General features: G+C 46.0%; 1 protein-coding gene across 6 annotated transcripts in view; it reads right to left on the bottom strand.

The window, feature by feature from the left end:
* Positions 1-4: 4 nt before the first annotated feature.
* Positions 5-21,556, bottom strand: part of LOC127000924 (uncharacterized) — a 42,569-nt gene continuing 21,017 nt past the window's right edge. The window contains exons 14-29 of one of the 6 annotated variants that reach the window (XM_050865073.1): positions 15,583-15,737; positions 14,678-14,774; positions 13,860-14,045; positions 12,890-13,487; positions 12,224-12,421; positions 11,714-11,859; positions 11,136-11,333; positions 10,672-10,869; positions 8,178-8,494; positions 7,557-7,754; positions 5,325-5,485; positions 4,141-4,478; positions 3,514-3,798; positions 1,131-1,236; positions 323-954; positions 5-205 (exon numbers count right to left, since the gene is read on the bottom strand). In XM_050865073.1, coding sequence (XP_050721030.1) covers positions 3,625-3,798; positions 4,141-4,478; positions 5,325-5,485; positions 7,557-7,754; positions 8,178-8,494; positions 10,672-10,869; positions 11,136-11,333; positions 11,714-11,859; positions 12,224-12,421; positions 12,890-13,487; positions 13,860-14,045; positions 14,678-14,774; positions 15,583-15,737 — 2,964 coding nt within the window. In that variant the 3' untranslated portion in view covers positions 5-205; positions 323-954; positions 1,131-1,236; positions 3,514-3,624. Of the gene's footprint in view, positions 206-260; positions 958-1,112; positions 1,237-3,197; positions 3,318-3,513; positions 3,799-4,140; positions 4,479-5,324; positions 5,486-7,556; positions 7,755-8,177; positions 8,495-10,671; positions 10,870-11,135; positions 11,334-11,713; positions 11,860-12,223; positions 12,422-12,889; positions 13,488-13,859; positions 14,046-14,677; positions 14,775-15,582; positions 15,738-21,556 lie in introns of those variants that run through there. The other 5 variants (XM_050865076.1, XM_050865072.1, XM_050865075.1 and 2 more) reach the window with 5 other exon arrangements.

Here is a 21,556-nt window from a genome sequence, read left to right on the forward strand (position 1 = left end):
ACTGTCTTTAAACTCCTACCTGAATTTCTTCCACTCATTGATCCACCTAAGTAGTACCTCACAGAACCATCATGTCCTCGATAACCTGGACTTCCACTTAAGACGTCCTACCAAGCCATCTTCCTCTTCCACCGCAGGACACATTCTCGCACACCATTGCTGTTATCGTCTGTCTCCTTCACACACAACTAACACAGCACAGAACCTCACTATTCCAGACTCCCATTCAGAAGCCCCAATTACACACCATATTCTTCTTTCACCATACGACACGCAAGTCCGTATCCTCAAACATATCAACACAACTAACGCAACACAGAACCTCACCATTGCGTATCCAGACTCCCATTCAGAAGCCCCATTTCAAACCATCTTCTTTCACCATACGACATGCAAGTCCGTATCCTCAAACATATCAACACAACTAACGCAACACAGAACCTCACCATTGCGTTTCCTGACTCCCATTCATAAGCCCCGTTACACGCCATATTCTTTCACCATACAGCACACAAGTAGTCCATATCCTCAAAACAGATCAGGCTCCCCGTTTGACTGCTTTCCGAGGCCACAGGGAAGATTAACCAGGTTTTCATGGGTGATTTTCCCGGCCGAGCTGCAAACTATCACCAGGATCACAAAACAACCCATGAAAGTCCCGGTAACTTCAACGAGAGCCTCTTCAAACAGGTCATCCGAGGTGCTGATATGTCTAAGGTTACAGGCTCGGGGCTACGCATGTCCTTGCCCTTCAAACCGCTATTTCACTGCACTCCATATATCGCTGTATCCATGTAGTATGTTGTGAGGTATGTAGTGTTTTTGATCCCATTGATATGTTCCACTACCTTTTGTCTTTTCCTCTTCCTCCTACTCCTCCTCCTCCTCTTCTTCTTAGTAATGCTGGGGAGGGCTAATGCTCTTGTCGTAAGTGTGATATCTGAGTACAAAAACCTCCTCCTCGTCCTCCTTCTATCCTCCTCCTCTTCTTCTTTCACATTGTTTAGGAGTACCGAGGAAGGCTGATTCTCTTGTTGCAAGTGTGATATCTTCTTCTTCTTTCACATTGTTTAGGAGTGCTGAGGAAGGCTGATTCTCTTGTTGTAAGTGTGATATCTGAGTACAAAAACCTCCTCGTCCTCCTTCTATCCTCCTCCTCTTCTTCTTTCACATTGTTTAGGAGTGCTGAGGAAGGCTGATTCTCTTGTTGTAAGTGTGATATCTGAGTACAAAAACCTCCTCGTCCTCCTTCTATCCTCCTCCTCTTCTTCTTTCACATCGTTTAGGAGTGCTGAGGAAGGCTGATTCTCCTCCTCCTTCTATCCTCCTCCTCTTCTTCTTTCATTGTTTTTTAGTGTGCAGGAAGGTTGATTCTCTTGTTTGTAAGTGTGCCTCCTTCTATCCTCCTCCTCTTCTTCTTTCACATCGTTTAGGAGTGCTGAGGAAGGCTGATTCTCTTGTCGTAAGTGTGATATCTGAGTACAAAAACCTCCTTCTCTTCCTCCTCCTCCTAACACATACATCGCCCTGACATCCAACCAACATCACTGCCTTCCGTCTTCATTCAAACATCACTATCATCACTCTTAACACATCTATACCCTTGACATCCAACCAACATCACACCCCTCATCCTCATTGCCAAGGGACATTAAGTTTTTATGCACATGATAAAGATGTCCCACTACCTTCCGTCTTAGGTTAAACACCACTATCATCGCCCTTAACACATGTATACCCTTGACGCCCAATCACCATCACACCCCTCATCCTCATTGCCAAGGGACATTAAGTTTTTATGAACATGATAAAGATGCCCCACTACCTTCCGTCTTTAGTTAAACACCACTATCATCGCCCTTAACACATCTATACCCTTGACGCCCAATCACCATCACACCCTTCATCCTCATTGCCAAGGGATGACGACGCTGTTCTCTGGTGGGCAATGTTGCTAGATTATCGTACTCATGGCATAGTATTTACTGGTTTCTGACGCCTAACTATTGCCAAGAAACATCAGGAATTAACTATTTTAATGATAACTATGAATGAGTCTAGTTACTGGGGCCCAGGACACAGTTTTAGTATCGGAAATCGGCAAATTTTGTTTCTTTTTTAGGAGCAGCGAGTAGCGGGCTTTTTTTTTTATTATTGTTTTCTTTTTTTGTGTGCCCTTGAGCTGCCTTTGTTGTAAAAAAAAAAAAAAAAATAAATAAATAAATAAATAAATAAACTGAGTACGACAATCTGGCAATGTTGCTGGCGGGTCATTTCCAAACTAGCATCTGTATCGAGTCTGTCTCTCGGAAAATACATATCTGGTACTTGTCTTAATCTGGCTGACCTCTCTGACCTCTTTCCTTCTTAGTCCTGCTTTGCATCTTAACTGTGTGCCTTCTCTGCGACCTGACCTTTCGTGACCTTGAACTGTAAGAGGGTCTTGAAAAATGCCTCATTTGTGACCGAAAGTTGTGACCAAAAAATGCAGATCTTCTATACCCTGATGTAAAGAGTAACAAAGATATATGTTCTATTATTATTATATATACTGTATAACTACACAACAACAATAACTTATGTACTGTTTATCAAGGGTTGAAAACTGTATAGATATCACATGACTCCGCTGCTTCTCCTCCTCCTCCTCCTCGCCCATCACCCTTTGTTAAGTTCACCCACTGCAGAAGAACAGAGCAAACCCTTAGTGACTTTGTGACTATGTGGTTCAGACATATCTTTGGGACCATAAAAAATTAAGTATATTGACTACGGGGTAATATATATACGTTGGCGGATGATGAATTGTGCTCAATAGAGACGAGACAAACCTTCTGTGTCGAGTGGGCCGGCGCCACGACCCCCACAGAGCGACGCGACACCTAGAGGTTAGCAGCGAGTAGGCAGGTTGGCCGGCACTCGTTGCCATTCGAACCGGCACAAAATACTATGACATAAGAGCTCGTGACCCTCATTTCCGAGTCAACGGTATTTCTATGAAGCGACGCATGGCCGGCCCGGACCAGCGTGGAGTGGGTTGTTAGCGAACTTGCCGGTGTTGTTCTTCGCTGTCAGTATGAAAGTTTACGACAAAAGATTCCTCGTTTCCTTTCCTTTTGGTTCTTCTTTTCCTCCTCCTCCTCCTCCTCCTCTTAGTAATGCTGCGGAAGGCTAATTCCCTTGTCGTAAGTGAGATATATTAGTACAAAAACCTCCTCTCCTCCTTCTATCCTCCTCCTCTTCTTCTTTCACATCGTTTAGCAGTACTGAGGAAGGCTAATTCTCTTGTTGTAAGTGTGATATATTAGTACAAAAACCTCCTCCTCCTCCTTCTATCCTCCTCCTCTTCTTCTTTCACATCGTTTAGCAGTGCTGAGGAAGGCTAATTCTCTTGTTGTAAGTGTGATATTTGAGTACAAAAACCTTCTCCTCCTCCTCTTCTTCTTTCACATCGTTTAGTAGTACTGAGGAAGGCTAATTCTCTTGTCGTAAGTGTGATATGAGTATAAAAACCTCCTTCTCTTCCTCCTCCTCCTCCTCCTCCTCCTCTTCCATACCTTTTGGTGAGGAGAACTAATGCCTCCTGTCTTATGTGTGAAATCTGAGTATAAAAAACCTCTCCTCCTACTGCATCTGCTTGTGTTTGGTGAGCTTGATGGTGAGGTGGGCCAGGACGCAGTGAGGGCAGGCCATCTCCGGCTGGTCGCTGTGGTACTGGTCCAGCAAAACCCGCGCTGTGTTGCCCAGGAGCCCCGGCACGGTCATCACGGAGGTCTCCATCTGAGGCAGCACCTGAGTCTGTGGGGGACAGGAGGTGCTCTGTAGGGAGAATATCAACCACCGATAAACCGATAAGGGCGGAGGGAGGGAGGGAGGGAGAGGGAGAGAGGGACGAGCTTTAGGAGAGTAGGAGTGGTGACAGCAGGGGAGAGTGAGGAGTTCGTAGTAAAACAGATAAACAAAACAAATTCACACTCTAAATACCACCCTATGACCCAACCAACCAGCGGGCTTTTGTTTTTAATTATTGTTTCCCTCTTTTTTTATGCCCTTGAACTGTCTCCTCTGTTGTAAAAAAAAAAATAATAATAATAATAATAAAAAAACAATCATACAAAAAGGGTCCTACATTTTCCGTACCTTAAACTCCTTGTGTGTGAAGTGGTGGCCGCAGGTGAACAACACACAGTCCTTGTCCTGCTCCTTACTCTTGCTCTTGTGCTTGGAGAGGGAGCCCCGAGAGTCAGCCCTCCTCCTTCCATGGGCGGCCTCACTCTTCTGCAGGCCCGCTACATCCTCCTGCTTCAGGGTGATCGCGTCCGTGCCCTTCTTCTCCAGGACATCGAGGGCCACGTCCAGCTTGCTCCGGTCCTCGCTAAAAGACGCCGTTCGTGACTGGCCTTCGGTGCCGCCCTCGGAGCTTCCCGGCACCCCACTCACGCGCGCTAATGCATCCACGTACTCTCCGCCCGCACCGCCTGTGTGGGGAGTGATGGTGATGGTGAGCGTGAAAGTAATGCAGCAATGGTAGGTGATAGTGGTCGGCTACAGATAGTGAGAGTTGGAAAGTTTTGTTTAGTCGGCGCAACATCTGTGGTCATATGCCGGAGAGAGACAGAAGGGGAAGGAATTATAGGAGAAAGGAACAGACCCCAGGAGACGGGACACAACCCCCGATTAATACCTGGTACCCATTCACTGCTGGGTGGACAGGGGCGTAGGGTATCGGAAAAGCCGCCCAAATTTTTCCACTCCGCCCGGGAATCGAACCCGGGCTCTCTCGGTTAAGTGATGTTGGAGAAAATAGACAAAATATAGATGAATTGAAGGTCAAGAATGCAGACAGAGTAGGGACAAAAGGAGGAAGAGTGAAGAGGAGGAGAAGCAACACGAGGAAAAGGATGAGGAAAAAGGTGAAGGATGAAGACTATTGAGGGAAAAAAAGGAAAGTTCTTAATAAAATGAGAAAAAAGAAGGAAAAATCTGAATAAAAGAGTGAAGAAATGGCAAAGGTGTGTGTGTGTGTGTGTGTGTACCTAGTTGTTGTGAAATACAGGAAAAAGTTGTATTTACCAAGTTGTGAAATACAGGAAAAAGTTGTATTTACCAAGTTGTGAAATACAGGAAAAAGTTGTATTTACCAAGTTGTGAAATACAGGAAAAAGTTGTATTTACCAAGTTGTGAAATACAGGAAAAAGTTGTATTTACCAAGTTGTGAAATACAGGAAAAAGTTGTATTTACCAAGTTGTGAAATACAGGAAAAAGTTGTTGTGTGTGTGTGTGTGTGTGTGTGTGTGTGTGTGTGTGTGCGCGTCTACTCACCGGCCTGTAGGTGGCTGATGACTGAGGTGCAGAGGTTGAGGCAGAACTTTGTGGACAGCTGACCCAACACCTTGAGGGCAGGATCACCCCCTCCAGCCAGGCTCCCTCCTTTGTCCCCCGCCTTCTCCTGCCCCTCCTCGGCCTCCCCACTCGCTCCATCGCTGCGGGGAGAGGGACGGGGAGAGCCTCAACACCAATGCAAAATGGGAGGTAAAAAAAAGTGGAGAAAAAAGGGTAAAGAGAGCGATTGAACCTAATATTTGAAAGTGGAATGAGATGAAAAGAAGTGAATGGAAAAAGGTGTTATAGAGAGAGATTGAACCTAATATCTGAAAGTGGAATGGGATGAAAAGAAGTATATGGAAAAGAGGTTGAGAGTGGAATGGCATGAAAGGAAGTGAACTGAAAAAGGGGTAATAGAGAGAGATTGAACCTAATATCTGAAAGTGGAATGAGATGACTAGTAGTGAATGGAAAAGAGGTTGAGAGTGGAATGGCATGAAAGGAAGTGTATAAGTATGAGGAATGAGATGAGAGATGGAAAATGAGGAGGAATGAGGACTTGGTATATATAAAAAAAATAAAAAATAAATAAATGAAAATACATAAAACACAGATAAATAAAAATACATACATAAACATAAATAAACAAATGAAATAAAAAATAAATAAATAAAGACTTTGTGCTATATTCGGTTCACCCGTTAAAACCGAAATCCGTTAAATCGAGGGCCAAGTGTATTTGCAACATAACTAATATTTTTCTAACTCGAAATCGACTATAATTGACGGTATTTGACATTGCCGCCTGCATATTATAGCCACTGAGGACTCTTCACTATGCATAGGCTAGCGTACAGTATCCACGAAATCGGACTCGCTGTGTTGCTCAAGTTGCCGTTACGCGATAATGCTCACTTCAGACTCGGGTGAACCGACTATAGTGTGAAGGAGTGAGGAATGAGATGATGGGTGACGAAAGACCTTGTATATGTTTAACCCGGTAGCAGCGACGGGCCAAATTTGTGGCTTTACCGTGTAGCAGCGACGGGCCAAATTTGTGGCTTTACCGTGTAGCAGCGACGGGCCAAATTTGTGGCTTTACCATGTAGCAGTGACGGGCCAAGTTTGTGGCTTTACCATGTAGCAGCGACGGGCCAAATTTGTGGCTTTACCGTGTAGCAGCGACGGGCCAAATTTGTGCCATGATATAAACCCCCCCAAAAAAGATGATACATAATCTGATCACAAATGCTTTGATATATATTATGAAATGGTTTGTGTGAGGGGTGATTTTTTCTCATTTTTCTCGCTTGGAGGGACCATTAAGAAACATGATCCCTGCTGCTACCGGGTTAAATAACAGTGAGGACATTTGCTAAGTCATCTAAGAGGTACTAACTAAAACACTTATACATCTACACTGAAACTAATGATAAAACTACATTATTTAGGACTTTGATGGTAAGGTATTCTAAGATCACAGTATTATTATCATGAGTCCATCTAAGTGTACGGTTGCACACTGAAGTACTGGCTAACACATGAACCACAGAACAGGGCATGAGGTCAGGAAAAGTATCAACATTGTAAAGTTTCTATCTAAGTGTACAGTTGCCCACTTAAGTACTGGTTAACACATGACTGACAGAACGGAAAATGAACAACACAGACAGAACAGAGAAAGAGAATACAGGTTTTAAATGCTGCAATGTCTCAAATTTTTATGCCCTTGAACTGACTCCTTTGCTTAAAAAAATTAAAAAAATAAAAGTTTGGAGAGAGAGATAAAGTTTGGGAGAGAAAGAAAGAGAGGAGACACGATAACAAAGACAGGTACTATATAATTTGCTTTAGTGTGTGTGGCTTAAGAGTGTCAAATAACTGAAATGCCTGGCTCCCACAAGGCTTCGGCCACACACTAAACTGACTGCAGAGTTCTTTCCCTCGCCAATCGGGGGTAACTCTACCATGAGTCTCTTCACGGAAAGGCCTCAAGTAAGCAATTCTAATACGAGAGATTTCCTTGACTCGGTAGCAGCGGGGGTTAAGCTGCCTCCCTTGTAAGAAAAAAACTCATGCGGGAAAAACCTCCGCAGGGCATCACGCTAAACAGTACTGGTGGACCTACGTAGGGGTTGGGTATGGGTATTTAGTACTGGGACCAACAAGACCTAGGGGTAAAGGGTAGTGAGGTAGGCCCCTGTGGCAGCCGCGGTGTGACAGACTGACCCAAAGAGCAGGAGTGCGAGGGGGTAGACAGTGCGGGGGAGGTGCGTGAGTAAGAGGTCCTCCAGCTGTCCGAGGGGGAGGGCGTGCGACAGCCACAGAGAAATACCCTCCTGCAGGACGTGCCTCATGCCGGTCTGGGACTCCTCCGTCTGTAGCCTCAGGTAGTAGTCGATGATGCGCACCGCCTCGTCCACCAGCCTGGGGAGATGAAAAAGGTTGGAAAGTTTCGTTTAGTCGGCGCAACATCTCTGGTCATATGCCGGAGAGAGACAGAAGGGGAAGGAATTATAAAAGGAGACAGGACACAACCCCTGACTAATACCTGGTACCCATTCACTGCTGGGTGGACAGGGGCGTAGGGTATCGGAAAAGCCGCCCCCATTCACTGCTGGGTGGACAGGGGTGTTGGGTATCGGAAAAGCCGCCCAAATTTTTCAACTCCACCCGGGAATCGAACCTGGGCTCTCTCGGTTGTGAGCCGAGTGTGCTAACCACTGCACCACGAAGCCCCCAAGAAAGAGAGGAGATGAGACAACAAAGACAGAGAGATAGACAATCACATATCCATCCATCAATTCATCCACCCATCCATACAGACAAAGGAACACCCCCTCTACTCACGTCTTGGGTGGGTTAACGCTCGGATCCTTGTCCTCATCCTGACTAGATGCCTCGCCGTCCCTGCCCTTCCCCTGCCTCTCCGTCGACCCTTCCTTACTGATACGTCCTTCAACTTGACTGGCAGTGGCGGAGGTGGTAGAGGAGGCTGCACTTCTCTCCTCCTCTTTAGCGGCAGTGGCGGAAGTGGAAGTGGCGTTTCGATTGAACTCCGAGCCTTGTTTCAGTAGGGCACAGAGGTGGTGGTGCATGGCCTGGCTGTACTGCCGCTCCAAAGTGTACAGAGTGGCTAGTGCTTGGTGGGCTTCGGCATCCTGGAGCTATGAAAGGGAGAGGGAGACACAGCGTTGAGTGATTGATTATTGGGGCGTTGTATCTTGGCGCCACAACTGCAGGGTCGTATGGTCCTAGATTTAGTGCGTTAACCCGGTAGCAGCAGGGATCATGTTTCTTAATGGTCCCTCTAAGCGAGAAAAATGAGAAAAAAAATCATCACTCACACAAACCATTTCATAATATATATCAAAGCATTTGTGATCAGTTTATGCATCATCTATTTTGGGGGGTTTATATCATGGCACAGATTTGGCCCGTCGCTGCTACACGGTAAAGCCACGAATTTGGCCCGTTGCCGCTACTGGGTTAAGAATGACTTGTATTTTAAAACTATATCAAACCGGTGAAAAATTTGAAACATTATAAAAAACAACACCAAGACACAGAGTTATTTACATGTTTGCCGTTAGGGTGCGTGTGAATCAGTTTATATAAGTACCGACGCAGTTATTTTTTTTTTTCGTGGTATATCTCTTAAATTTGGATGTGGTTTTTTTTCTTACGGCGAAGGAGACAGTTCAAGGGCGTAAAAAGAAAAGAAAAAGAAAACAATAATGAAAAAAAAAAAGCCCGCTACTTACTGCTCCCGTGTGTGGCGAGTTCATTGTTACTTTTGCCACATATGAGAAGGCAGTGTTGATATTTTCCTGTGGTATGTCTGTCAAATTTGCATGTGTGTGTGGTGAGCTGAATGTCACTTTTGCCACATATGAGAAGGCAGTGTTGATATTTTCCTGTGGTATGTCTGTTAAATTTGCATGTGTGTGTGGTGAGCTGAATGTCACTTTTGCCACATATAAGAAGGCAGTGTTGTTATTTTTTGGTGGTATGTCTGTCAAATTTGGATGTGTGTGTGGTGAGCTGAATGTCACTTTTGCCACATATGAGAAGGCAGTGTTGATATTTTCTTGTGGTATGTCTGTCAAATTTGCATGTGTGTGTGGTGAGCTGAATGTCACTTTTGCCACATATGAGAAGGCAGTGTTGTTATTTTCCTGTGGTATGTCAGTCAAATTTGCATGTGTGTGTGGTGAGCTGAATGTCACTTTTGCCACATATGAGAAGGCAGTGTTGATATTTTTTTGTGGTGTGTCTGTTAAATTTGCATGTGTGTGTGGTGAGCTGAATGTCACTTTTGCCACATATGAGAAGGCAGTGTTGATATTTTTTGGTGGTATGTAAGTCAAATTTGCATGTGTGTGTGCTGAGCTGAATGTCACTTTTGCCACATATGAGAAGGCAGTGTTGATATTTTCCTGTGGTATGTCTGTTAAATTTGGATGTGTGTGTGGTGAGCTGAATGTCACTTTTGCCACATATGAGAAGGCAGTGTTGATATTTTCCTGTGGTATGTCAGTCAAATTTGCATGTGTGTGTGGTGAGCTGAATGTCACTTTTGCCACATATGAGAAGGCAGTGTTGTTATTTTTCTGTGGTATGTCTGTCAAATTTGCATGTGTGTGTGGTGAGCTGAATGTCACTTTTGCCACATATAAGAAGGCAGTGTTGGTATTTTCTTGTGGTATGTCAGTCAAATTTGCATGTGTGTGTGGTGAGCTGAATGTCACTTTTGCCACATAGGAGAAGGCAGTGTTGTTATTCTTTGTGGTATGTCTGTCAAATTTGCATGTGTGTGTGGTGAGCTGAATGTCACTTTTGCCACATATGAGAAGGCAGTGTTGGTATTTTCTTGTGGTATGTCTGTCAAATTTGCATGTGTGTGTGGTGAGCTGAATGTCATTTTTGCCACATATGAGAAGGAAGAAAAGGAAAATGAAGGAGGGTATCAGGACACCTCTCCTCCCGAAATTTTCTCTTTCAGACACTCCTCTCCAATCTTATTAGGGGCAGTAAGTAGCGGGCTTTTTTTTTTCATTATTGTTTTCTTTTTTTTAAGCCCTTGATCTGTCTCCTTTGCTGTAAAAAACAAAAACAAAAAAAAAAGGAAGTGAATGAAGAATAGAAATTAGAAGAAGAGAATAAACATGGAAACAAAGAAGAGAAGTAAAAAGAAAAAGAAGATAAAAGACCACAAGAAGCACTGAAGATGAAGGCAGAGTCAAGAAGAGGAAGAAGAAGAGGAGAAGAATAAAGACCACCAAACATGAGCAAAAAGACCGAGAAGAAGAGCAATACCCCAGACCCCTTGATTAGCCCCTACCATCGTCGTCACATTCTTGGTGTTGTAGCAGCCGTGGAAGAAAGCGAGGGCGGTGTGGAGGCCGCGTACCCCATAAGCCCCGTCGTCCTGCTCGTCCGCCCTCGTCGTTGGGCTTGCGTCGCCTCCCATCCCTTCCTTGGCCTCCTCCCCGCCGCTGAGGTCAATGCGATTCAACCACCAGTGGCTCCCGTCCCGCGGCTGAGAAAGAAGCGTAATGTTTTGATTTTGATTTATTATTTTGTTTTTTTACGGCTAAGGAAGCAGCTCAAGGGCAAAAAACAAAAACGTCACAGAAAATAAATAAATAAATAAATAAATAAAATCGATATAACGTCAGATGCCGAAAAAAAAAAGGCAGAAAAGAGGTTAGTCTACTGTGAATCCATTAATCTACTTTTTTTCACCAAATTCCACTTGTCAGAATATTCTAACATTATGAATTCTTGCAAGCATCCAGCACTCACTTTTTCCTGCGTGGTGGCCGAGATCCCATAGTGCGGAGGGGGTGGGCCGGGGTGTGGGGGGAGGCCGTTGACAGGTCTGGGGGTCTCGCAGTTGGAGTGTACGCTGTGGGGCACCTTGAGGACCCGCTTGGTGGTGCGCAGCATGAACACGCGCCCCGCCTGCCCCTTGTCATCATCCGCAGCGCTGTTCTTGCCGAGCTGCGATGGGAATGAGAGGGAGATTTCGATGGTTATGGGAAAAAGTTGGAAAGTTTCGTTTAGTCGGCGCAACATCTGTGGTCATATGCCAGAGAGAGACAGAAGGGGAAGGAATCATAGGAGAAAGAACAGATTCCAGGAGACGGGACACAACCCCCAATTAATACCTGGTAGCCATTCACTGCTGGATGGACAGGGGCGTAGGGTATCGGAAAAGCCGCCCAAATTTTTCCACTCTACCTGGGAATCGAACCCAGGCTCTCTCGGTTGTGAGCCGAGTGTGTTAACCATTGCACCACGAAGCCCCCATTGGTTTCATGTGGACAGCTGCCAATAAAAGGAACATAAAAAAATATAACCACCAGGGGAATGACACCCACCTGCGAGTAGAAGTTTGATCCCCACGCCCAGAGCTGCCCCTGAGACTCCAGCGCCAGGGTGAAGTCCGCCCCGCACGCCACGTCGGTGATGTACGCGTCATCCATGATGCGTGTCGGGCTGCTCACCTCCCTCCTGTTGCCTGTCCCTGAGCCGACAATAAGGGCAATATTATCAGACACTTTCATTTCTCACATCAGCTATTTCTAAAGGTCAAAGAGGGGGTCAGTCAGGTTCTAATGAGTGTTTCTTCAGGTTCACGGTACAGAGGAAGGGTCAAGCTACCACCAGGGTCATAAAACTACTCCTGGAAATACCCACAACTCCTAGGAAAGCCTTGTCAAATAGGTGTTCTTCGGCGGCAAGTTGTCATCACCACACAAGCATCTCTTCACCAAGCAACAAAATGAAACATGAGGAAGGGTGACATAGAGTTCCGTTATTACAGTGTTACCATATCCAAAAATGAACCCTAGTCAGCCCATAACACCATTGCCACATAAGCGTCTCACCCAGCTGTCCTGACATGTTCCGCCCCCAGGAGTAGAGGGCGCCGTGGGTGGTCAGAAGGAGGCAGTGCTGGCTTCCGCACGCCACCGCCCGCACCGCCCCAAACCCGTGCGGCATCTCCACCTCCTGCGGCAAGAGGTGGCCAAGGTCGCTGGGGTCACACGATGGCACTGTGTTGGCACTGACAGTCCTCGGCATGTCTGTGGGGGGAGAGGGAGGGGTGAGGGAGAGTGTGGTGTTGAGGTGTTGAGTGGAAAGGGCGAGGGAATTATGGTGTAGTGTTGAGGGGTTAAGGATATGGACAGTAGTATTTTTTTTTTTTGGGGGGGGGGTTCAGATGTCGAGAGGTGTGTGGTGTTGAGAGGGGAGGGGCGAGGGAGAGGTGTTGAGAGGGAGGGGTGAGGGAAGGGTGCAGTGTTGAAGTCTTAAAAGCAATCCTACTTACTGTAACAAATAAACAGATATGATGGAATACGTACAGACTAGGAAAGAGCAACATGAATTTAAACTGAAACTGATGTCAAAAACACTTCAAAAACAACAAACAAATAAGGTAAAAGTATTAACAGTAACAGGATAAAGTATGGTAAAGCTAAAACTGTTGTCTATGCATAAAAAATAAATTAAAAAAAGGAAGGGCAGTGGCTTAAACGCATGAAAAGACTCACTGCCGTTGACGCTGGGAGTGTTGACCGCCGTGGTGTTGGCAGTGGTGGGCGTCGGCGTCTCCGTCACCCCATCGCGAGACTGGTCCGGGGTGACGGTGTTTATGGCTGCCTCTGGGACCTCACTCGCGGCACCCCCAGCCCCACTCCCACCCCCCTCACCCGCCAGCTTGTCGGGGGAGGGGGTCGGGGAAATCACAAAGGACTTGGCACTGTCACCCGCCTCCCCCTTGTCCTCCGGGAGAGTGGTGATGGTGTCTTCACTATCATCTACTGTTGTACTTGGGTGTGCCGGGGGGCTGGGGGAGGCCTCGACCCCTGGGGAGGCAGCCTCTTCCCCCGACTCAAAGGTATCACTAGCACCATTGATGCCTCCACACACGCCCTCCCGTGGGGACTCGCTGGGTGACGCCCCCTCGGATACCGTCCCCCGTTCGCTGCCCCCGTTCTCGCCGCACGGTCGCACATCCCCCCCGCTGCTCCGTCGCCCCGCCTCGGCCGCCTGGCAGGAGCGAGCGCGGCGTTGTAGCTGAGCCTGGACGCGGAGACAGGCCGGGTTGTTCCCCCACATGTATACCTTGTGGTTGCGGGTGACGGCCAACTGTAGGGGGAGGGAGAGAGGGGCGTGAGTGTGTGGGTGTTGGTCATTGTTGTGTGAGTGCGATTGTGAGTTTGTGTGTGTATTTACCAAACTTACCCTGATGAAGCAAATGTGTGTGTGTTTTGGTGTGTTCGAAATTGTGTGTGTGTGTGTGTGTGTGTGTGTGTGTGTGTGTGTTTTCGCCCTTGAGCTGAGGAGGAGGAGGAGGAGGAGGAAGGGGAGATGACAAGATTAGCTTCTGAAGAGGTGGGAGAGATAAGGAAGAGGAAGAGGAGGAGGGTCAATAGAAGGAGAGGTGAATGATTGACTTGTGAAGGGAAGACGAGGAGGAGGAGGAGGAGGAGGAGGAAGCTATGCCCACAAGACACTCACATTCTGGAAGTAGCCGGCGGTGAGGTGCGTTGCCGGGCCTGGGAGGGGGACACGCACAGGGTAGCACACCTTGACGATGCCCCCGTTGCCGATCTGCCCATACGTGCCACACCCCCACGCATACACACACCCATCGGCCGACATGGTGACGCTGTGTGCATACCCGCCGTCAGCCGACACGATGTGCTGTGGGGGGGACATGGAGGGTGATGTTAGTGTAAGGGTGTGGAATGTGTTAGTGCGTTTCAACATATCTTATTCAACCCCGACAGTTACTTAGCCCATTCAGTCCACTTTTAAGCCTCTTCCAGTCCATACAGTCAATATCCTCACCCTTAAACCATGGGGTAACATTTTTAATTTTTTTTAGAGCTAAGGAGACAGTTCAAGGGCGTAAAGAAAAATATTAAAAAAAAACCCCCGATACTTACTGCTCCTGAATAGAGGTCAAAGGGGTTGCATTGCTTCACTCACCCACCGCCTCCACCCTCATTCAGCCTCCTCTATGTCTCTTCCAATCCCTACAGTCACTTACTTAAGCCCAATCAGTCTACTTTGGTTCTCTTCAATCCCTCACACTCAATATCTTCACCCCCTTCAGTCCATTCAGTCCTATTTAAGCCCTACACTCAACTCCTTAAGCCCATTCAGTCTACTTTGGTTCTCTTCAATCCCTCACACTCAATATCTTCACCCCCTTTCAGTCCATTCAGTCCTATTTAAGCCCTACACTCAACTCCTTAAGCCCATTCAGTCTCTCTTAAGCTTCTTCCAGTCCCTGCGGGTAATCCCTTCACCCCGTCAGCCCCTGTACATACCTTCTTGGCGAGGCGCTTTACAGGGGTGGGCTGGTGTACGTCCTCCACGCTGTCATGCCCCAGCTGGCCGTGCACGCCCCAGCCCCACGTGTACAGCCTGGGGGCGGGGCAAGGGGTGTAGCGATTAATAGGACTGTAGTTGTGTTGTTGATGTAGAAGGTAATAAATTTGAGGAAACTATACAGGTAGAAGTAGAAAACCTAACCATTATTTTTTATAGCAAAGGAGTCAGTTCAAGGGCATAAAAAAAAGGAAACAAATATGAAAAAAAGCCTGCTAGTCACTGCTCCAAAAGAAGAGTTAGAGGAGAATATAGTTTGTTAAGGCTGGTTACAAGGATACTGTGTTAGCCTGTGGAGTCACCCCAAAACGTCAAACCCACAAGGAACACAATTCATCCGAAGTCACAACCTCAAAACAACAACCCAATACGAAACACAAGTAAAAAGCTGTTAATAAAAATGGAAAAGGTGTTGATATGGAAAGTAAAAGAAGTTGAATTGCCCCCAAATATCAGACATTATGGGAACAGAATCCACCCCAAAGTCACAACCTTATAACAGCAACCCAATACGGAACACAAGTAAAAAGCTGTTAATAAAAATGGAAAAGGTGTTGATATGGAAAGTAAAAAAAGAAGTTGAATTGCCCCAAACATCAGACATTATGGGAACAGAATCCACCCCAAAGTCACAACCTTATAACAGCAACCCCAATACGAAACACAAGTAAAAAGCTGTTAATAAAAATGGAAAAGGTGTTGATATGGAAAGTAAAAAAAGTTGAATTGCCCCAAAATATCAGACACTATGGGAACAGAATCCACCCCAAAGTCATACCCTTATAACAGCAACTCCAATACGGCCCCATACGTCAGACCCTAAAGGAACATCGCCCACACTCACGTTCCATCCTCGCTGACCGCCAGGGAGTGGAACTGTCCGCAGGCGACGCTGATGATGCCCTTCCCCTCCAGCGCCGTCAGCAGGGTGGGCCGAGGACACCTGCCCGTGCATCCCGTACCCACCTGCCCGTACCTGTTGTTGCCCCACCCGTAGATCTGCAGGAGGAACACAAGCAAAGTGATGGATGGTGAAATGTTATGGTGGATATTCTCAGGTGCCTCTGCCTCCCACATCCACTATTTTCAGAGGCCAAAAAGGAGCTCAGTTGTGTTCTAATGAGTGTGTCTTTTAGGTTCATGGTACAGAAGAAGGCTCAGAACACCACCAGGGTCATAAAACTACCACTGGAAAGAGTAATGCTTGATACACTCTGCCTCTTTGCATCAACTATATAGGAGCTCAGTTGTGTTCCAATGAGTGTGTTTTTTTAGGTTCATGGTACAGAAGAAGGCTCAGAACACCACCAGGGTCATAAAGCTACCACTGGAAAGAGTAATGCTTGATACACTCTGCCTCTTTGCATCAACTATATAGGAGCTCAGTTGTGTTCTAATGAGTGTGTTTTTTAGGTTCATGGTACAGAAGAAGGCTCAGAACACCACCAGGGTCATAAAACTACCCCTGGAAAGAGTAATGCTTCACACACTCCGCCTCTTGCATCAACTATAAAGGAGCTCAGTCGTGTTCTAATGAGTGTGTTTTTTAGGTTCATGGTACAGAAGAAGGGTCACACTACCACCAAGGGTCATAAAACTACCACTGGAAAGAGTAATGCTTGATACACTCTGCCTCTTTGCATCAACTATATAGCTCAGTTGTGTTCCAATGAGTGTGTTTTTTTAGGTTCATGGTACAGAAGAAGGGTCAGAACACCACCAGGGTCATAAAACTACCCCTGGAAAGAGTAATGCTTGATACACTCTGCCTCTTTGCATCAACTATATAGCTCAGTTGTGTTCCAATGAGTGTGTTTTTTTAGGTTCATGGTACAGAAGAAGGCTCAGAACACCACCAGGGTCATAAAACTACCCCTGGAAAGAGTAATGCTTGATACACTCTGCCTCTTTGCATCAACTATATAGGAGCTCAGTCGTGTTCCAATGAGTGTGTTTTTTAGGTTCATGGTACAGAAGAAGGCTCAGAACACCACCAGGGTCATAAAACTACCACTGGAAAGAGTAATGCTTCACACACTCCGCCTCTTTGCATCAACTATATAGGAGCTCAGTTGTGTTCTAATGAGTGTGTTTTTTAGGTTCATGGTACAGAAGAAGGGTCACACTACCACCAAGGGTCATAAAACTACCACTGGAAAGAGTAATGCTTGATACACTCCGCCTCTTTGCATCAACTATATAGGAGCTCAGTTGTGTTCTAATGAGTGTGTTTTTTAGGTTCATGGTACAGAAGAAGGGTCACACTACCACCAAGGGTCATAAAACTACCACTGGAAAGAGTAATGCTTCACACACTCTGCCTCTTTGCATCAACTATATAGGAGCTCAGTCGTGTTCTAATGAGTGTGTTTTTTAGGTTCATGGTACAGAAGAAGGCTCAGAACACCACCAGGGTCATAAAACTACCCCTGGAAAGAGTAATGCTTCACACACTCTGCCTCTTTGCATCAACTATATAGGAGCTCAGTTGTGTTCTAATGAGTGTGTTTTTTAGGTTCATGGTACAGAAGAAGGCTCAGAACACCACCAGGGTCATAAAACTACCACTGGAAAGAGTAATGCTTCACACACTCCGCCTCTTTGCATCAACTATATAGGAGCTCAGTCGTGTTCTAATGAGTGTGTTTTTTTAGGTTCATGGTACAGAAGAAGGGTCATAAAACTACCCACGGAAATGCCCAGAACTCCTATGAAAGCCTTGTCAAATGTACGAGCTTGGGTGCTGCACTGTGGAAGAATATGACCCAATGTTTTTGTCACATTTTCTTTTCTATCCTTCTTACTTTACGTCAATGTCTCTGCAAACCTCACTTTCACTCACTATAGAAGCCTGTATAAGAAATAGACAGCCCACTAAACTCTGCTTCTAAAAGACAATCAAGGGTTTAGTGTTATAAGTATCTTGAAAACTGCAATGACCCACAACTTTTCCCTGTGTTCCCTCTGCAGTACGGTCATCTCTTGATTAACACGAGTTTAAACAACACGTTTTTGATTTAACACGAATTTATATTTAACCCGGTAGCAGCGGGGATCATGTTTCTTAACGGTCCCCCCAAGCGAGAAAAATGAGAAAAAATCACCCCTCACACAAACCATTTCATAATATATATCAAAGCATTTGTGATCAGATTATGTATCATCTATTTGGGGGGGTTTATACCATGGCACAAATTTGGCCTGTCGCTGCTACACGGTGAAGCCACAAATTTGGCCCGTCGCTGCTACACGGTGAAGCCACAAATTTGGCCCGTCGCTGCTACACGGTGAAGCCACAAATTTGGCCTGTCGCTGCTACACTGTGAAGCCACAAATTTGGCCCGTCGCTGCTACACGGTGAAGCCACAAATTTGGCCCGTCGCTGCTACACGGTGAAGCCACAAATTTGGCCCGTCGCTGCTACCGGGTTAAGGAGATTGGATTAACTAACGCAATATTTTCGATTTAATGTGTTTTTGTTGTTTTCATGACCTACTAATGTATGTTTTTTTTAAGGTTTGAGTAACAAAATCCCCCAAAATAGGCAGACTTTCCCAGTGTCCAGGAACGCAACCCCTTATTACTATTGTTTCTTATGGGGAAATTATGTTAAAATAACGCAATTTTAAATAACACGACTCTCCATAAACGTGACCCTCGTGTTAATCAAGAGCTGGTTGACTAGTTGGTATTATAAGACATTCACTTCTTACATGAGTTATTTCTAAAGGTCAAAGAGGGGGTAAGTCGGGTTCTTATGAGAGTTTCTTCAGGTTTACGGTACAGACGAAGGGTCAAACTACCACCAGGGTCATAAAACTACTCCTGGATATGCCCACAACTCCTACGGAAGCCTTGTCAAATGTGTGTTTCTTGGGTTCATTGTACAGAAGAAGGGTCACACTACCACCAGGGTCATAAAACTACTCCTGGAAATGCCCACCACTCCCACGAAAGCCTTGTCAAATGTGTGTTTCTTGGGTTCACTGTACAGAAGGGTCACACTACCACCAGGGTCATAAAACTACTCCTGGATATGCCCACCACTCCTACGAAAGCCTTGTCAAATGTGCGTTTCTTGGGTTCACTGTACAGAAGGGTCACACTACCACCAGGGTCATAAAACTACTCCTGGATATGCCCACCACTCCTACGAAAGCCTTGTCAAATGTGTGTTTCTTGGGTTCATTGTACAGAAGAAGGGTCACACTACCACCAGGGCCATAAAACTACTCCTGGATATGCCCACCACTCCTACGAAAGCCTTGTCAAATGTGTGTTTCTTGGGTTCATTGTACAGAAGAAGGGTCACACTACCACCAGGGTCATAAAACTACTCCTGGATATGCCCACCACTCCTCTGAAGCCTTGTCAAATGTGTGTTTCTTGGGTTCATTGTACAGAAGAAGGGTCACACTACCACCAGGGTCATAAAACTACTCCTGGATATGCCCACCACTCCTACGAAAGCCTTGTCAAATGTGTGTTTCTTGGGTTCATTGTACAGAAGAAGGGTCACACTACCACCAGGGTCATAAAACTACTCCTGGATATGCCCACCACTCCTACGAAAGCCTTGTCAAATGTGTGTTTCTTGGGTTCATGGTACAGAGGAAGGGTCACACTACCACCAGGGTCATAAAACTACTCCTGGAAATGCCCACCACTCCTACGAAAGCCTTGTCAAATGTGTGTTTCTTGGGTTCATTGTACAGAAGAAGGGTCACACTACCACCAGGGTCATAAAACTACTCCTGGATATGCCCACCACTCCTACGAAAGCCTTGTCAAATGTGTGTTTCTTGGGTTCATGGTACAGAGGAAGGGTCAAACTACCACCAGGGTCATAAAACTACTCCTGGAAATGCCCACCACTCCCACGAAAGCCTTGTCAAATGTGTGTTTCTTGGGTTCATTGTACAGAAGAAGGGTCACACTACCACCAGGGTCATTAAACTACTCCTGGATATGCCCACCACTCCTACGAAAGCCTTGTCAAATGTGTTTCTTGGGTTCATTGTACAGAAGAAGGGTCACACTACCACCAGGGTCATAAAACTACTCCTGGAAATGCCCACCACTCCTACGAAAGCCTTGTCAAATGTGTGTTTCTTGGGTTCATGGTACAGAAGATGGGTCACACTACCACCAGGGTCATAAAACTACTCCTGGATATGCCCACCACTCCTACGAAAGCCTTGTCAAATGTGTGTTTCTTGGGTTCATTGTACAGAAGAAGGGTCACACTACCACCAGGGTCATAAAACTACTCCTGGATATGCCCACCACTCCTACGAAAGCCTTGTCAAATGTGTGTTTCTTGGGTTCATTGTACAGAAGAAGGGTCACACTACCACCAGGGTCATAAAACTACTCCTGGATATGCCCACCACTCCTACTAAAGCCTTGTCAAATGTGTGTTTCTTGGGTTCATTGTACAGAAGAAGGGTCACACTACCACCAGGGTCATAAAACTACTCCTGGATATGCCCACCACTCCTACGAAAGCCTTGTCAAATGTGTGTTTCTTGGGTTCATTGTATAGAAGAAGGGTCACACTACCACCAGGGTCATAAAGCTACTCCTGGATATGCCCACCACTCCTACGAAAGCCTTGTCAAATGTGTGTTTCTTGGGTTCATTGTACAGAAGAAGGGTCACACTACCACCAGGGTCATAAAACTACTCCTGGAAATGCCCACCACTCCTACGAAAGCCTTGTCAAATATGTGTTTCTTGGGTTCATTGTACAGAAGGGTCACACTACCACCAGGGTCATAAAACTACTCCTGGATATGCCCACCACTCCCACGAAAGCCTTGTCAAATGTGTGTTTCTTGGGTTCATTGTACAGAAGAAGGGTCACACTACAACCAGGGTCATAAAACTACTCCTGGAAATGCCCACCACTCCCACGAAAGCCTTGTCAAATGTGTGTTTCTTGGGTTCATTGTACAGAAGAAGGGTTACACTACCACCAGGGTCATAAAACTACTCCTGGAAATGCCCACCACTCCTACGAAAGCCTTGTCAAATGTGTGTTTCTTGGGTTCATTGTACAGAAGAAGGGTCACACTACCACCAGGGTCATAAAGCTACTCCTGGATATGCCCACCACTCCTACGAAAGCCTTGTCAAATGTGTGTTTCTTGGGTTCATTGTACAGAAGAAGGGTCACACTACCACCAGGGTCATAAAACTACTCCTGGATATGCCCACCACTCCTACGAAAGCCTTGTCAAATGTGTGTTTCTTGGGTTCATTGTACAGAAGAAGGGTCACACTACCACCAGGGTCATAAAACTACTCCTGGAAATGCCCACCACTCCCACGAAAGCCTTGTCAAATGTGTGTTTCTTGGGTTCATGGTACAGAGGAAGGGTCACACTACCACCAGGGTCATAAAACTACTCCTGGATATGCCCACCACTCCCACGAAAGCCTTGTCAAATGTGTGTTTCTTGGGTTCATTGTACAGAAGGGTCACACTACCACCAGGGTCATAAAACTACTCCTGGAAATGCCCACCACTCCTACGAAAGCCTTGTCAAATGTGTGTTTCTTGGGTTCATTGTACAGAAGAAGGGTCACACTACCACCAGGGTCATAAAACTACTCCTGGATATGCCCACCACTCCTACGAAAGCCTTGTCAAATGTGTGTTTCTTGGGTTCATTGTACAGAAGAAGGGTCACACTACCACCAGGTCATAAAACTACTCCTGGAAATGCCCACCACTCCTACGAAAGCCTTGTCAAATGTGTGTTTCTTGGGTTCATTGTACAGAAGAAGGGTCACACTACCACCAGGGTCATAAA

This window comes from Eriocheir sinensis, chromosome 19, assembly GCF_024679095.1.
Source record: "Eriocheir sinensis breed Jianghai 21 chromosome 19, ASM2467909v1, whole genome shotgun sequence".
NCBI lineage: Eukaryota > Metazoa > Arthropoda > Malacostraca > Decapoda > Varunidae > Eriocheir > Eriocheir sinensis.